The 17,628-nt window shown below is 41.5% G+C and overlaps 1 protein-coding gene across 1 annotated transcript; it reads left to right on the top strand.

Annotated features, from left to right (window-relative positions):
* The first annotated feature begins 1,414 nt into the window (after positions 1-1,414).
* LOC117937009 lies at positions 1,415-15,789 on the top strand. The gene is made up of 15 exons (XM_034860617.1): positions 1,415-1,652; positions 4,541-4,820; positions 5,363-5,438; positions 5,656-6,463; positions 7,197-7,331; positions 7,486-7,615; positions 8,840-8,968; positions 10,103-10,207; positions 11,214-11,377; positions 11,490-11,640; positions 12,437-12,994; positions 13,882-13,988; positions 14,079-14,199; positions 14,283-14,383; positions 15,491-15,789. Exons 2-15 carry the CDS (start codon positions 4,553-4,555, stop codon positions 15,653-15,655), a joined length of 3,018 nt encoding a protein of 1,005 aa, XP_034716508.1. The 5' UTR covers positions 1,415-1,652; positions 4,541-4,552; the 3' UTR covers positions 15,656-15,789.
* The last annotated feature ends 1,839 nt before the right edge of the window (positions 15,790-17,628 follow it).

Raw genomic sequence — 17,628 nt, 5'->3', positions numbered from 1 at the left:
CACACACACACACACACACACACACACACACACACACACACACACACACACACACACACACACACACACACCCTCCTCTGGTATTTTGTTAATTCCCACAGGAATGTTCAGATTCCCATCCTCTTTGTGGGACATGTGTGTTGGCGCAGAGGAAGCTAGCAGATGTTATCTTTGGTTTTTTCTTTCTATAAGAGAACTACACTTTGATATATATATATATATATATACTGTGTATATATACTGTATATATACTGTATATAAAAACAAAAACTTAATTTGGATTTACCTCGAGATTCAACCGGCTGCGCGCTCACCATTTTCTAATTCTCAGTAAAAATAAACTGATTCCCACTCTGAATTTATTTGTGTACTTTCAATGCATTACAAGGTACCAGAGTTCATTAAAAATATCAAAATATTGCTGGTTTATCAAGAAAACAAAAACAAGTGCCGCCTCAAATCCTTGGTCTGGTTCAGCAGAAGTCCACTTGCCGCCTGATGTCAGGTGGTGTCCCCCTCCTTCATCTCTCTGGGTGGAGCCTTCCTCCCAATTCTTCTGTTACGGAAACCCGCGTTAACACCCTGCGAGCTAACGAGCTACACGCTAAAAATGACAACTTTTAAAGAAAATGTGGATCATGGGACAAGGCAGGCCTGCTTGGTTCTTACAGGGAATTATTGTAAAGATAAAAAAAAAAATGGAAATCCAAATGTCTGATTTATTTGTCACTTTTTCCAGCTTTTGGCCCTTTTTTTAAAACCTGAGCTTGTTTAATAACAGGTTTCACACTTATACTTGGAATTCATGGTCAACAAACCTCATTTTTATCAAATTATACAGACGTTTTTAGTTAAAAAGGCAGAAATTATGAATTATTTTGACTGATAGTTAAGATCAGAGGATGATGATTGGATCTCAGATGGGTAGATGTCAAAGTTTAGTCCGGATACTGGTTTGAAACCATCCAAAAAAAAAAAAAAACTATAAGATTCTATGCTATAAGATTAAAAAAACAAGCAAAAAATCAATGAAAGTAACCATGAATTTTACCTGAAGAACGTATGGTGTCATCCATGTTGTTTTTGGGCAATTTGGTTCAAAGAAATCAAATATTTCTGATATTAAACACTTAGAAACGGGTCAATTTGACCCGAGGGTTAAACAGCAGTTAAAACAATAACCTAATAATAATTTTAATTGAAGAGCATATAAAAACAGCTTAAATGGAATAAGACAGGTAGAAATAAAGGAATAAAAGTTACAGTGCAGCGGAAGACTCAATGAATGGAGATGTCACAGAGGGCATCCAGAGAATCCATCCGGAGTGGGTGGGGGTTTGGGTGTGTGTGTGTGTGTGTGTGTGTGTGCATGTGTGTGTGTGTGTTTGCGTGTGTGTTGGTGCCGGGGTGACCGAGGTGTTAGAGCTCGTAACACACACACGGTGGACCAATCAGCAGTGCCTGAGGGGGCAGAAAGCCGGTAGGCTCCACTTGGACGTTATCACGCAGCAGGACGACCAGAGAGACAGACGGAGAGACAGACAGACAGACAGGAAACCTGTCTCCGTGTTCTTCTTCTCTTTCTGCAGCGGAGGGATCTCACCTGAACCCGAGACACCAGGAAGAGGAGCCCCTGATCCGCTCTTTCTGAGGTAATCTGCTCTGCTGGTGCACGGTTTCACCGGCTGGAAACCTTAAACCACATCACCAGGCCGACCTGTTGTCTCGGAGGTCTCGGGTCACCGAGGGACGGAAGCAGCGGGACAGACAGGAAGTGTAGTCAGTGGTGCACCATGGGAAGAGTGGTCGGGATCAATGATCTTGTCCTAGAAGACCGTGGGAGTGTTAAATAGTCCCTTTAGTACCAGGAAGTTTAAATCATGGTTTATAGTAGTTCATTTTTATCAAACCGCTGTCCCTTCAACTTCTGATGTCTTCTAATTGTCCCCAAACGCTTGTGTATACTTCTGTTATTTTATTTTATTTCTATTTTAGTTTTATATATCCTTTATTATTTATATACTTACTTTTTTTAACCATCTCGTCTGCTGCTGCAACACCTGAAAGGTTGGTCTTATCTTTGTGTTATCTTAGTCTTTGTCCTTGTCTTAAAGTCTTTGTCTTATCTTTTCTTTGTCTTATCTTTTCTTTGTCTTATCTGTGTGTTATCTTAGTCCAAGTCCTTGTCCTGTCTTAGTCTAAGTCCTTATCTTTTCTTTGTCTTATCTGTGTGTTATCTTAGTCCAAGTCCTTGTCCTGTCTTAGTCTAAGTCCTAGTATTGTCTTAGTCTTTGTCCTTGTCTTATCTTTGTGTTATCTTTGTGTTATCTTAGTCTAAGTCCTTGTCCTGTCTTCGTCTTTGTCCTTATCTTAAAGTCTTTGTCTTATCTGTGTGTTATCTTAGTCCAAGTCCTTGTCCTGTCTTCGTCTTTGTCCTTATCTTAAAGTCTTTGTCTTGTCTTTTCTTTGTCTTATCTTGGTCTTTGTCTTATATTTTACCCTGATTTTCATCCTTAGCGTGTCTTGTCGTCTTGTCTTTGTCTTAGTCCTTGCCTTATTTTATCCTTTGTCTTGTCGTATCTTTATCTGAGCCTCTGTCTATGTCTTGGTCCTAACTTTATCCTAATCACGTCTCTATCTTAGTTTTTGTCTTTGTTTTATCGTAATCTTAGTCTTTGTCTTAATCTTACCTCCGTCTCTGTCTTAGTTGAAGTCTTTGTCTTACCCTAATCTTACCCTTTGTCTTATCCTGATCTTATCTGAGTTCCTGTACTTTGGGTATGTTGCACTGCTCAGGTGATCTTTTTATTTCACCTGTCCTCAACATCTTTTTTAAACAGCAGCTCTGTAAACTTCACAATACTAGCAAAGTGTTAGGTCTAGGTCAAAGCACACCTCCAAGTTTTCAAAGTTTCTCGTCCTAACAACAGTTCTTCAGATATCTCCAGCTGGCTCGTGTGTGTGTGTGTGTGTGTGTGTGTGTGTGTGTGTGTGTGTGTGTGTGTGTGTGTGTGTGTGTGTGTGTGTGTGTGTGTGTGTGTGTGTGTGTGTGTGTGTGTGTGTGTGTGTGTGTGTGTGTGTGTGTGTGTGTGTGTGTGTGTGTGTGTGTGTCCCTCCCTCAAGTATTCCCTGTCAACATGGCGAGTGTTTGAGGAAGAGAGACTGGGACAGCTGGCCCGGTGCAGTGGAAGGCATGCGGTGCTATTTATACCCCCCTTGCCAGGATGGCGGCCGGTGTCTGGTCATTCACGCCCGGCCACCAACACTCAAAGGATTGGCAATCACAAATCTGCTGCTTCTGCTATTTTGGATTTGACATGAGGTGCTTTTGTATTAAGAGGGCTTTTCTTCTTTTCAAAGCCTCTGAAATGATCAACATGACTCAAAATGTACTGACAACCACAGCTAAATTAATATAATGTGTGTGTGTGTTGGTTGCTGCCTCTTAAGGATAGTTTATAATTGATCAACATAATTAGAGGTGGATGTTTCTGGCTGATAGTGTATTTGTTTTTTTGCCACGTTAGCGTTGGTTGGTACGTCCACACATTGCTCCAGAGTTAAATATTTCAACAATTATTGGATGAATCGTCATTCAATTTCTTGCAGATATTCATAGTCTCCGGAGGATGAACCCTATCGATTTAGGTAACCCTCTGACTTTTCATCCAGCGCCCCCTGCTGGTCAAAATGTACACTTAAACTCCAATGAAATATCCATCCAACATCTACTTAATTGATCGGCAACAGATTTGATGCAGACGTTCGTGGTTCCACGGTGATGACCCTCATGATGTTAATGGTCATCTAGCACCAACATTAGGGTCAAAATTTCACATATAGACAAACATGTGCAAACTATACATACATACATACATACATACATACATACATACATACATACATACATACATACAAAATGTACAGACGTGTTGAAGTAATAGTAGTGATAACATAAAGTAACAATTTAATATACACAACATACTGTGAGTGAATACAAACATACTGTGCATAGATAGATAGATAGAGAGAGAGGGAGGGAGGGAGGCTGTTGATCCCGGGGGGGGAATTTGCATGTCACAGCAGCAATATCCAAACAAACCACGTATGGTGCAAAGACTCATGCAAAACACAAGTACTAAGTACTACTATAAAACTGACCTAGATAAAAATAAGAAACAAAAGTTGAACTGAACGTGCAACTATGACATTTGCATGAGCAATATATCATCAGATAGATGTGATGATGTTATTATATAGTATATAGTGTATATTACATGTTTACTGGCTAATTAAGTAGTCTAACCCTAAGTTGCACACTGAGACACAAACTTATTTTTCCATCTCTTAATTCTTTACATAGCTTGTAAAATTGTTGATGAAGGAAACTCATGCTTCACAGTGTCTTTTTGTTATGGGTTCTCTTTCTGTCTTTGGCTGAGATTTCCATTTTCGGAGGGTTAAAACATCCTTGGAGTTTAAGTGAACCCCAATAAGCAACATGTAAATACTGTCATGTTTTGTTCATCTTCTGTTCCAGTTCCTACAGCAGATGCACAGCAACAGAGGAATGGCCATACCCCGGATGTTTAACTCCAACACGCCGTTCGTCATCGTGACCGGAGGATCTGAACTCTCGTTTCTCGGCAAAGAGGACAACGCCAGCCAAGGATGTGAGGAGGAGAAGGACTCGCTGGTCCAAGCCATCGGGCCTCATCTGAGTCGGGTGATGCAGCTCGGCACTGCCAAGCATGTGGCCACAGAGGGGAAGGAAGTGACGGAGGAGGGTCCCTGCGTCTCCATCGTGGCCCAGGCAGAGAGTACGTGGATCTATGAATGAAGCATGGGAGTGACCACAGAGAGGCTGGGGGGCTAAATTATCACTGGGGAAACAGGCTTAGTTTTCACTGGTGCCTTCTGTAATGAAAAAGTGTAATTGTGATGGATTTTAAAGGGATTTGGGTAAAAACCTCCACTTGTTTGGCACATGTTTTCTCCTGGATGAAATCCACAGTGTGTGATCACGTTGAGCGCACTGAAACTTGCACTGAAACACACCGTGGCTCTGCCCGGCGCTTAGCCCCGCCCACGACGATTGTGATTGGTTTAAAGAAATACCGATAAACCAGAGCATGTTTTTCTCCCATCCTGGAACGCTGTGTGGGCTAGCCAGACCCTCCTCTGCAGCATGGAGGAGGTCTGTGGAGGAAGGTCTGTCAATGCAAGACAAAAAAATTCCAAATGACCTTCTTGTAATAAGCGTATTTCCCAAAACGTGCTTTCTCTTCACCCCTCTTTGTAGTAATTGTCTGATATGAGAATGTATCATTGGCTCTATAACATGACAGTTTGTCTGTCCCAGGGGAAGACTTCCAGGAGTTCAGTCCTACCAACACACAGAGCCCTTATTCAAGAGCTCAGCTGCTGAAAAAGCAGAGGTACCTCACCACGTACAATCCACACCACCATCAGCATGTCTCAAAAGAAACCCTACAGCTGTCATTTAATGTAATGCCATCAGAATAATGGGAAAAATAAGCAATGCATCTACACATTAGGGTTTTAAGTAATTTTCAGTAAGGGTTAGGTATTTATCCTTACACCTGCAGAGCTTTGTTAGTACCCTGTTCTTAATGTATATCTTCTACTTTGCAGGTCTCTAAGGACGGGAACTTTCCTTCTGAGTGACACGGAGGACGAGGACTTCACTGTGGCTGCCGATCTCCCGCTCCACCACCTCCAAAGGAAACAACGCAGGAAAACCAGACGACGGATCCAGGAGGACGGGGAAGAACCTCCGATCATCCAGGGCCTGTGGGTGCAGGAGATTGATTGGCTGAAGTCTGCAGGCGGAGTTAGGACGTTGTCATCCTCTGCTGAGATCATACCGCCTCCTCCTCAGTTTACTGACCGCTGCCTGGGAGACTCCAGCGTGGACCAAGGCTGCGCAGACGTGTGTTTAAGAGGATTACTACCAGTAGATACAGAAGACACCTCCAGCTCTGACCACGGAGGAGGTTCGGACTCTGATGGCGGCCTGGAGGAGGACTCTCAGTCTATTTACACTCACGAAAGCGAGTCGGACTCATCCTGCGGTGCAGAGGACAACACACAAACACCAGAAAGTTTGGGAGTTGAAGCCAGAATGTCAAATCTAACCTTTGACCGGATGCAGGTGTCTGGTTTTACCTCCACCTGTCATGCTGAGTGGGATTTTGACTCTACAGGGTGTGTTCAAAGCCGGCTGGGAAATTCAGACACCACGAGCACTGTGAATACATTCCAGTGTGGCTGTAGTTCCGATGACATGAGTGATATTGACACAGTTTTGGACGGCCTAAGAGGCAGAGTGACCCGGCTGCCAAGGCTCTTTGTTTCCCCTTTCTTTAGAGATTTGATCAAACAGACTGTGAACAGCTGGAAGACCACAACATCCGTCAATGAAGGACTCATATTTCATCATGTAAGACATTTACATCCACTTTATTTACAATGTCTGATATGAAAATGAATCCAATGATAAGCTACGAAAAGCAAACACTGCTCCTGGGAAGGGGTTTGGTGCTTTACTTCCATGGTTCTTCGGGGACTAAAGAGACACAAATTAAAAAACGAAACTGGTCAAAAAAGAAGCAGCAAAAGCCGAGATGTTGTCACTTTTAGTCCCTAATATGGGTCAAGCTCAAATAATGCTGCATCCTACATTTCCCATAATGCACCCATTACCGTCAAACAAATTTAGTGGAGTAAAAAGTAGAATATTTCAAGTTAGGTTTAAAGTAGCATTCAATTAAAACGTGTTCTGGTTTATTGGCATTTCTTTAAACCAATCGCAATCGTCTGAATGCCATGTTGTATTTTGAAGGATTGACGTTACACTGCATGTATGAAACAGGTGAAACATTTTAAAGTGAATTTGTGTCAAATTAGAAAATTCCATCCATTTATTTGAAGGGGAAAACTTCTCCAAAAACGTTGAATGTTTAAAAGATTATAAAGGTTATGGATATGTTGTTTAAAAGAAAGAATGTCCTAGTCGTGGTGAATGTTTTGAGGATTTAATGTTTCTATGTTGAAAAATGTGGAAGGAGTTATTATATAAATGATAATAAATCTGCAGCAAAACATAGATTTCCTTCAGCATTCACACTACTAATATTTCTGTTGCTTTTATCACTTTTACTTTATCCTTTTAGCAACTTCAGCCTAGCAGTTGTCAGTACAGGGAGGGAGAGGAGTACTGCATCGTTCACAACATCCAGAACGGCTCATACGGGGATGTCTTCTGTGTCCGGGACAAAAGGACGGGGTTCCAATGTGCTGCCAAGAGGGTAAGCCAAGAAAGAAGGAGTGAGTCATTTAAAAGCATAAAGAGACAGATATGCACCACTTAAAGCCTCCTGCTCCATGGACTCTGTAACCGATGATGATTGAGTTAAAAGTGATTGAAGTGTCATTCAGCCGCTCTGTTTCCACTGATCTCAGATCCCACTGAGTCACTTCAGCAGCGAGGAGGTGAGCACGTGGAGCGCTCTCAACTCTCCTCGTGTGGTGGAGCTCTTCGGGGCCGTGAGGGAGGGCCTCAACATTGTGCTCTTCATGGACCTGAAGCCAGGTAAAACTGCTTCAGTCTCAATACTGCAAAACACAAATACTCTACTCTTTATGTTTTATAGTTGTCCACTGACAGCCAGTAAATTACAGTGTGAAATTAAAGATTTGTCCAACATTTCCGTTGGCCCAGCTTGTGAAAGAGATGCTTCAAACTCAATATGGAAATCTATCAATAAATAAGGTCTCTTCTGTTTTGCTGTGTTGCAAGTTGCATGTAATTGAAAGACAAAATGATGCAATGTGGCAGGAAAAAAAGCTGAATTTTGGTTACCGAGTATAACGTTTTCTGTGACATTTACAATTACTCTTGAATGTATCATCCAACGACGTTCCACTTCTGGGATTGCTCTTATCCGGTCTTAAATTCCGCCGAATGTCACTCTTTTTGGATCTCCGTTACATTCCTCTGTCTTTGTGTCGGCGTTCTAACCTCTGGTGGATTTCTGAGGACTATGGTCACCTGGTTCTCAGATCTCTGCAGGGTAAATCCAGACAGCTAGCTAGACTATCTGTCCAATCTGAGGACTATGGTTACCTGGTCCTCAGGTCTCTGCAGGGTAAATCCAGACAGCTAGCTAGACTATCTGTCCAATCTGAGGACTATGGTTACCTGGTCCTCAGATCTCTGCATGGTAAATCCAGACAGCTAGCTAGACTATCTGTCCAATCTGAGGACTATGGTGACCTGGTCCTCAGGTCTCTGCAGGGTAAATCCAGACAGCTAGCTAGACTATCTGTCCAATCTGAGGTTTCTGTTGCACGACTAAAACAACCTTTGAACGTACACATGTTCCACCAAAATAACGTCCTTCCCGAGGCGATTTTTCAGCAGCACCGTGGCTCTGTCCGGCGCTTAGCACCACACAAGACAACTGTGATTGGTTTAAAGAAATGCAGATAAACCAGAGCACATTTTTCTCCCATCCCAGAATGCTGTGTGGACTAGCCAGACCCCCCTCCGCAGCGCTGTGGAGGGGGGTCTGGCGTGAGACTACAGTTTTTTGACGGAAGTTAAAATTACTAGAGGGGTCAATGGTTAAATGACGCCACTGACTAAATGAAACGTCCTTTGTCAGAAATAAAATTACAGATTTGTCATGGTTTGAAAAGTGTTTTTTCACTTGGAGTAGTGTAAGTACACAACTCAACAAAGTAGACAACATACTGTAGGTAAATTCGTTTTTAGACGTTTTAATGCAGAAATGTTTCATATTGTACCGTTCAGCGTGTTTGGCCCAGCTTGTGAAAGAGATGCACTCGCTCCCCGAGGATTTGGCCCTGCACTACCTCCATCAGTCACTGGGGGCACTAGAGCACCTGCACCACAGAAAGGTCCTTCACCTGGATGTCAAAGGTGTGTTGTATTTTTACTTGTTTTGAGTACCAGATCCTACGTTCTCAAGAACATTTTCTCGAGCTACTTATACTTGAGTATCTCCATTTCATGCCATTTCAGTGCTAGAAACGCTTCTGATTTTTGTCCACATGACTACTTTTACTTCTAATTGTCTAACAGTTTTAATAATAGGCAGGTACTCTGATGGGGAAAATCATGCAGTTATATGTAAAATCAGACATTCAGCCTGCCTATACAGGCTGAAGGAAATTATCCTTTTTCCATAACCACCATTTTTCAGACACTGGGACGACGTGTTGTTAGCTTCAGCTAACAAGTGATATTCGGACACATGTGAACAGGAGGAAGGACAACTCGGGTCAAGAGTATAACAATTATCTTCCTTTACTGTGGAGAATGGAAATACATGTACAGTCTGTCAAACACTCAAACCCTGTGCAGACCACCTTTTTGGGTCCACACCAGAACCAGCGAGCGATCACAACAACAACAACAACAACAACAACAACAACAACAAAACAGAACTAGTAATTTAGCAGCGTGTAGTACCAGTACTACATTTTCACTGGTAATTTTCCTTTTTGTTTACTTTAATAGCTCTGCGTTGTACTTGCAGTCTGTAGACTCTTTATATTGTTGATAAGTGTCCATTTGCATTCAGCTTGTTGTGATGCCCTGCAAGTAGATTGGATTTTAATATAATCAGCAGTACTCACAGGGAGGGAGGGAGGCCAGTAAAGCCTCGAGCTGCTGTTTCTACTGTCAGATTGTATCCCCAGTGTTGGTACCTAATCCCAAACTGACACCTCACCCCTAAACCCTCAGTAATCTCCACTGAGAGGACTGAAGAGGAAGGGGCTCGCTTAAATTGTCTCCCTCTGTGTTCACTCAGCCAAAAAACAGCAAGTTAACCAGTCTTATCATATCAGATCGTCATGAAGAGGTGGAAACAGTCCTTTAAAAAATAAAAAGAAGGAAAGATGTTACCTTGTGCCACCTCCAGCAGCTTCGACCCCCTGTGAACCCGTCACTCTAACCGGCTCAGACAGCCTCCTGATTTCTCACTCAAATAATGAGCACTAAATGAAAACAAGCTGTCTCACTGAATCCTCTTTGTTGACTTTATTCCAGTTGACAATGTGTTGCTGTCTGCAGACTGCAGAGACACATTCCTCTGTGACTTTGGTCTGTCAGAGACTTTAGATGACAACGGATGGAGCAACAAAGCATTCACGGGTGAGTAAAGTCTAAAAAGTCAGCAAAAGAGTGTGACAAAATGTACATTAAAACACAATTATTCACTTGATATTGATCACATTATTGGATTTGGCTGCACAAATTATCTTTAAATAGATCAGCAAGATAAATAAAGTTTGATCTTATCTTAAAAAAGGACAAAGAGTTACTAAACCCTTTTTATAAATGTACCATTCACCAAATTTAACTACATTTCAACTTTGTTTTGCTCCTTGGATTTCTGCCTAATGGTCAGTCTGACTGGTGAGTTTTGTGTCATCTGGTTCTTTAGCAGGTCCATGATAATTAGCCACGTCAACATGTATATAAACCACAAGAGTACCATTATCAAGACAAGGTCATTAAGAGGTAAAAGATGGAGAGGTTGAAATGAATTCACTCTGGAGACGGGTTGGTCGTCTCCAGAGTATCAATTGAGATCAAATTAAGACAGCGATGGCAGAATGGGTGATGGAGTGATCCCAGTGGCATTGATGGAAGAGAGTAGGAAATAAATGGGTTCCACCTCGGCTTATATTTCTCTCCCTTCCATCTCTCAGATAGCTCATATTTCCAAGATGGCTGCAGCTCATCAGGTCACATACCCAGTTTGTCTGAGTAGGTGGTTAACTTGGTTTTGAATTGAGGAGAATCAACCGTCTAGCTATTAAAGCACAGAAGACATGCACTTTGAATCAAGTCAAGTTTATTGTCAATTCTGCAATTTATGCCAGACATAGAAAGGAATCAAAAGTAAGTTGCTCTCTGACCACCGTCTTTCCGACCATCTTATGAAGATTTGACAACGTTGTAGTTTTTGGGGAGAGGCCAAAAAGTGCAACAAGTAGTGAGGGGGAACATCTGTGCTACGGACTAAGAATTAAAAATGTATTCCCAGAAACCAAACAAACTTGGACAGAGCCAGAACCTGTGAAGCAGAGAAGCTGAAGTTCACCTTTCACATGCAGGGTCTGGTTTAAACTGAATTCCCTTTGTTTCCACATAGGGGCTGCCTTCCCCGGCACAGAGACCCACATGGCCCCCGAGGTGGCAGCAGGGGATCAACTGAGTGCCAAGGTGGACGTGTGGAGCAGCTGCTGCATGCTACTGCACATGCTCAACGGATGCCACCCATGGATACGCTACTACTCTCACCCGCTGTGTCTACAGGTGAGAGTCCTCTTTATCTTTATTAAAAAAAAGTGTGATGTTTTCACCCTGACGTGGAAAGAACTGCATTGTTTGTTTGTTTTTTTAACACTTCCTGTGATATGTGTGTCAGATTGTCAATGAGCCTCCTCCTCTATGGGAGGTGCCGTCCAACTGCAACAACTTCACAGCCAAAGTGTTCAGGGCCGGACTCCAGAAAGATCCAGACAGACGAGCATCGGCAAAGGAGCTCCGGAGGAAAACCACCAAGGCCCTCAGAGCAGGTCGATGTGATACGTGTTTAAGAATCATCTTATAATGTAAAGATTATTTAGTCTTTATGTGTTGATAGAGCTCACTTCTAAACAAAGATGAAGTACTTTACCACATAAAAAATAAGAAATACAAAGTTATAAACTGTTTCACATTAAAAAACAAAAGATTACAGATCATCATATTATCATCATCAGGACTTAACAACACAAAAGCAGAACAGGAAACCACAACAGGCAAAGTAGAAACTGAAAATTGGAATGCAAGCTTAATACACTTGTTGTTAAATGATTAATAAAATAGATTAAATAAAAGTAAACTGAAGTGACTAAAGAGACTAAGTCAAGGTTACGTTAAGGTTTGTATGGACAGTTCATTGATCTCTGTGCAGGTATAAAAAAAACAAGAAGGTAGGTGGAATCTTTGCAATGTTCTTTGGTTGATAAAAGCAAGACTGCACGAGATGAGTAACATGGTGATTAAAGTTTTTGTATCTGGATTTAATTGAAGAACATTGGTTTGTCATTCAGTTTTTGAAGTCAGCTAGATATATGAGTGCAGCATGAAAGCTATAGCTGTGTGTAGCCAGCATAGAAATCAAAGGAGACGCCATGGCGGTGAGTAATATCCCGAAGAGGAAGCAAGTATAGGGGAAACAAAAAGGGACCCGGGATTGAGCCTTGAGGCACTCCAAACCATGTTTTGGGTTTACTATAGACTACATTTGATTGTACCATACAATCTCAAGTAACATTCTGTTGTTATGACATGATCTGCCTCACTGAGGACTCTACATTTGCTCCACAGTGGGAGGTTTGAGTCCCTGGTCCGTCAAAAGTGCCTGTGAGAAGCTGCATTATAACAAGAGCCAGAATGAAAACACCCCTTGCTCTTTGTCACCTGGAGTCATCCCAACTAAACCATCAGCCACAATGTACTGGGTGAGCCCCTGGAGGACTACAGCAGTGGAAGAGGACAGCACTGACTGGAAAGATGGGGACTCAGACCAAGACTCTGAAGATTCCTTATCTAGGGAATGGGAGTCTCGGCCCAAACCACTGCAGGATGATTATACTGCAGGTGGAAAAGACTGGGACACCGGTTGTGATTCAGAGGTTGATATCTACATGGCAGAGGAGGAACACGTTCAGGGAAAGTGGCTGAAAAATGACAGGGACTATGAGGGGGATTGGGAAGAGGAAGGAGATGAAGAGGAAGAGAAAGGTGAGGATGAAAAGTGGGACTCGTCCATGTCCACAGAGTATCTCCGTGCTCTCCGTGGCATTTTCCCCTTGCTGCAAAAAGGCCAACAGACCAATAACAATTCATGGGGATCCGAACCAGAGCTGGAATACCTCCGAGACGGTGAGTCAGAAATACTGAAATCCACTCTTCTTTAACGGTTTGTTGACTGGTTACACTTATCAATATCATTCTGGTTATTTGTAAAACTTATTTACTTATTTTGCGTTGTGATGTGAGGAACAAGTTCAGCAGTACATTGGATCCCTCAAACAGAAAAGATCATATGTTTAAAGGAGCTCCTTGCTAAGACGCACCTTGCGTTAATGAGCCAGATTCCCCCAGGACGTGCACCTGAGGAGTCTGGTTGTTTAGGAAGTTATGGATACGTCTAATACTAGCTAATTTAATTAACCATCATGTTGTCCTCGGGTCAAATTGACCCGTTTCCTATATCAATGTTCTTTTTAACTAACCAAAATAACATGATTGATTCCACACAATGCTCTTTGGAAAGTACATATCTCTACTTTCATTAATTTTGGGGCGTCTTATTCAACTTTATAGCTTTTGGAGGAAAAAAACAAGTTGAAGTGTTTTTGAAATAGTATTGAGTAAAAGTTGACATTATCCATCAACATCCATTCCTTTAATTTTAGTCTAAAAAATTCCTAATTTCTGCTTTTCTAACTCAAACATTAGGTATAATTTACTATAAATGAGGTTTATTGACCATAGATTCAAAAAAAAAACGTGATGAAAATTTCAAAAAAAGTGGGAAACACTGAAAAAATCACCAAAAGTGATGAAAAAAGGACATTAACAAAAAAGTTTTAAAAAATCTGTTTAAAAGCCTCAACAAAAGTGTTGATTTTTAGGGTCAAGTGGTCAATGGATTGATTTGGAAAGTAGCCTCTACCGGATGTGTAGTAAATGCACTCGAACATGAAAGAAAACACTGTCTTTAGCGTGTTGTTAACAGAAACCGCTGATATGTTTTCTCTCATTAGACGGAGCCATAGTCCCAACCCTCCAGACTCCCTCCCCTGAACCTCGGGACGACCCTCCGTCCTGTTTCAGCTGCTCGGACACATCACAGATGGACGCCTCAGAGAAGGTGTGTGTTGATAGATGCAGGAATATGTGTACTGTACACGGGGGAAAATAATCCAAACCCTAAAAAAACAAAACTGTCTCCCCCTTTAAGGACTCTGATCATTCGTCTGATGATCTGAGCTCGGGAGTCTTCTCCTCCTGCAACAGTCAGACAGACGGGAACCTGGAGTGGTTGGCCTCGGCCAATCAGCCCTCCTCGTACCGCTTTGAGGGTGAGATGGCACGGCTGTATCACTTTTTATACGCTGACCAACTTCTGTTTTTTTCATTGTTATTCACTGTTTTGACACTCCAGGTGTTGACATCTGGATCGAGAACGTCCAGGGCGAATGTCTGAGGATACGAGAACGTCGGCAGGTCAAAGTGGGACACGTTGCGATAGGAATCAGTGATCAGGTATGATGGTTGAGTGTTTTTGGATGTCTGGGGTCGTATCCAGCTTTGTTTATTCCAAGGAAACTGCACAGCTGGGTTGGTGAGCCTCCCAGATCCTATCACATGACAGACAGGCCGTGTTCTGATTGGCCAGACGTGGGTTCGATTGTATTCAGGCTCAATTCCTTCTCCTAGCCTGGGTAGCACGGATTTTACTGTGTGAAGATTTAACTTGATCTGAATCTGGATTTCAGCAATCGAATTTGACTGATATGGAATTTTTTTAAATCTGAATTTTAGCAATCAAATTTGATCAACTTGAATCTATTTTTGATCTGAAATTCTACAAGTTGTATTTTTGTATCTGAATTTTTGACCGTTGAAACTCATGTGTCGAAATTCAGGTTTTTAAAATGGAACCCACGAATTTTCAAATTTTAATTGCAAAGAGGTGATTTCAGAACAAATAAATTCAGAAGCACAATTTTCAAAATAAAATATTTCAATATTAAATATTCAGTGGCTGTTAAAATTCAAAGACTTATGTCTCTTATTTGCTTCCATACACCTGTGCTATCTACAGGTGTATGGATTTATAAGCAGAATTTTACGGAAAGATTTGTACCCTGAATATGTGTGTATATGTATGTGTACCGATCCGACACCACGTGATAAAGCCCCAAAGAAAACTACGTTAAAGTAGTTTTATTTATGTTCTTTTTCGGTTATAACTGACTGTTAAACTGGATAATAATAGAAGTTTTGTGGCGTTCATTGTTTAAGAGTTTAACCCGAGACAGGCCGACAACAAAGATAGAAATCATATCACATCCATACAGGGATCGTAGTACACAGCTTTTAAAATATAATAAAATATATGACTATTATATTATATTACTACAAACAGAATTTTTTATGAACATGAATGAATGAACATGATTTACATATGGTTGTTACTATAACAGAGTTTACAGGTAAATATGTACTATGAATATATATACAGATGGTTGTTACTATAACAGAGTTTACAGGTGAACATGTACTATGAATATATATACAGATGGTTGTTACTATAACAGAGTTTACAGGTGAACATGTACTATGAATGATCTCGTGTGTCACTACCAGATCTCAGGGAAAGCCTTCACTCTGGAGACTCTGGACAGGAAGACGCTGTCCTTTGAGCGAGAGATCGAGGAGTCTTGCCTGTGGCTGCGCTGCGTCCCCGCTCCGGACCGATGCCAGCGCTGGAGGTGGAGGGTCAGAGACGGAAAGCTGGAACTTCGAGAATGAGACGGACATTTTTGTTTTTATGTTTTCGTTGTTTGCACTAAAACATGCATTGATTGTCATAAGGACATGTGGACGTAAAAACGCGTACATGAAGTACCTGAAGGTGTTGTGCTGCAGATATGACTGATTCTCCTTGGTACAAGGACCGTGGCGCTCCCATAGATAGATGGATGGATGGATAGATAGATAGATAGATAGATAGATAGACGTATAGATAGATGGATACAGATACACAAGACTGACAGCAATTAAATAAGACAGCTACACCAGTAATCCTAGAAAGGGGACTGGTAAAGCACTGAACCTCGGGTCAATCAGATGTGATACACTGTACTTTGCTCTTGTTGTAATTACTACAGCCACTAGAGGGTGACGCAACTTTAAATGAAGAAAAAAAAACGACTTATGTGGGCGTTTTTACGGGGTAGGACAGTCTCCTTTTTTTAACCAATCATTGGCTCCTGAAGGCATCGTGTCCTCAGGCTTCAATCCACATGTGAGGAGAGCAGGGACACATTCAAGACACACAACCTGATGAGAATGTCTCACAACCACAGGGACTAAGACCCGCAGACCTGTAGAACATTAATGCTACTAAAGATACTAGCGCCAAGAAAGTCCATGTGACTGCATCATGTGACTGCATCATGTGACTGCATGGGATCAGACCACAAACTCCAGACTCTCACATTTATGTTCACATGCATACAGACATGTTGGTTTTTAGTCATATGGGAAATTATTGAGAAAGTTTCCAATGGTGAGGACACTGAGGTCATGTCTGTAAATTGGTTTTCTTTTTTAAGGTAGTGGAGGGTGTTTATATTCAACAATTAAAAACATTAGGTGCGTATTTTATCAACTGAGTCCATGATTTTCTACAGGTGAACACTACAGGGTAAAGGTTTTAACTAACAGATATCAGCATGAAACTTCCCAATTTAATTGCTTCCATAAGACAATTAATGTTTGCATTACAAGTTTTGTGAAATCGTATGTTTCAATTTGCAAATGAGGCATTATCTTGTGCTCATTTGCATAAATGTCCAGAACAGAAATGTGAATATTGGATGAAGTCAGGTTCAAAATTCTGTCATTTTAGTCACATATTAAGCCGGCTACACATGATACGTGACTGGTTCTCTGCACACTGCTAGTTACGCTAGGTATTTCAGAAGGGGGTGTAACCAGCATCCGAAAAGCGTTCCTTATGGGGAGGTTCATAGGCTAACAAGCCATCACCCCCAGTTAGCATCCCATTGACTGCCATTCATTTTGGCGCCACTTTCACAGCGAATAACTTTACATCTGAAGCGTTTAAAGACCTAAAGACTTGCTTGTCCATTGTTTATTTCTAAAGAAACACAACAATGTATAAAAGGTCTTTTGGCCCACCCTGTAAATTACCTCTATGGACTCATAACTTTAGTATTTATCCCCTCTCAACTGGTGTTTGAGGAATGTGGAGCTAACAGAGTCACTCAAGCAGCTCCTCCTACAGTAAATATTTAAACATGGCCCTGCAGACTGCAAAGGTTTTTACTCTTTTTTTTCCACATCACGTCGAGCATTTCTCTAACTCTGTAACATGATTCTTTATGTGAGGACTAAAACTGGGAAACTGAAACAGAAAAACACCAAGGATTATAATCTAAAGTGCACAGTGGGTGGCTTGATAAATTTGGAAAGGGTTAATTGTTGACTTTCAGCAGGTGTCCAGTAGCTCAGAAATTGCAAATTATCAACACTAAGGATGTTAGACTTCAGCCTTGAAATGGCTGACTGAACAAAGAAGAAGAAAGGAGTCGTTTTAGTAGAATAATGTGATGAATCAATGTCACATTCAAGTTTTATTTATATAGCCAAATATCACAAATTTGCCTCCAGGGGTCTTACAATCTTCACAGCAGATGTAACCCTCTATTCTTAGAGTCTTGGTCCGGATAGCTTCCCCAAAAAACATTCAATGGGGG

The sequence above is a fragment of the Etheostoma cragini genome, chromosome 21 (genome assembly GCF_013103735.1).
Source record: "Etheostoma cragini isolate CJK2018 chromosome 21, CSU_Ecrag_1.0, whole genome shotgun sequence".
In the NCBI taxonomy this organism is placed as follows: domain Eukaryota; kingdom Metazoa; phylum Chordata; class Actinopteri; order Perciformes; family Percidae; genus Etheostoma; species Etheostoma cragini.
The sequence above is the reverse complement of the archived record's forward strand: the minus strand, read 5'-3'. Positions and strand labels throughout refer to the sequence as shown.

Bases quoted from the DNA above. Each gene is read 5' to 3' on its own strand.
- LOC117937009 (XM_034860617.1), top strand. From the start codon at position 4,553: ATGCACAGCAACAGAGGAATGGCCATACCCCGGATGTTTAACTCCAAC. The intron at 6,464-7,196 runs GTAAGACATTTA...TTATCCTTTTAG, and splicing joins AAGGACTCATATTTCATCAT to CAACTTCAGCCTAGCAGTTG. The intron at 7,332-7,485 runs GTAAGCCAAGAA...CACTGATCTCAG, and splicing joins TCCAATGTGCTGCCAAGAGG to ATCCCACTGAGTCACTTCAG.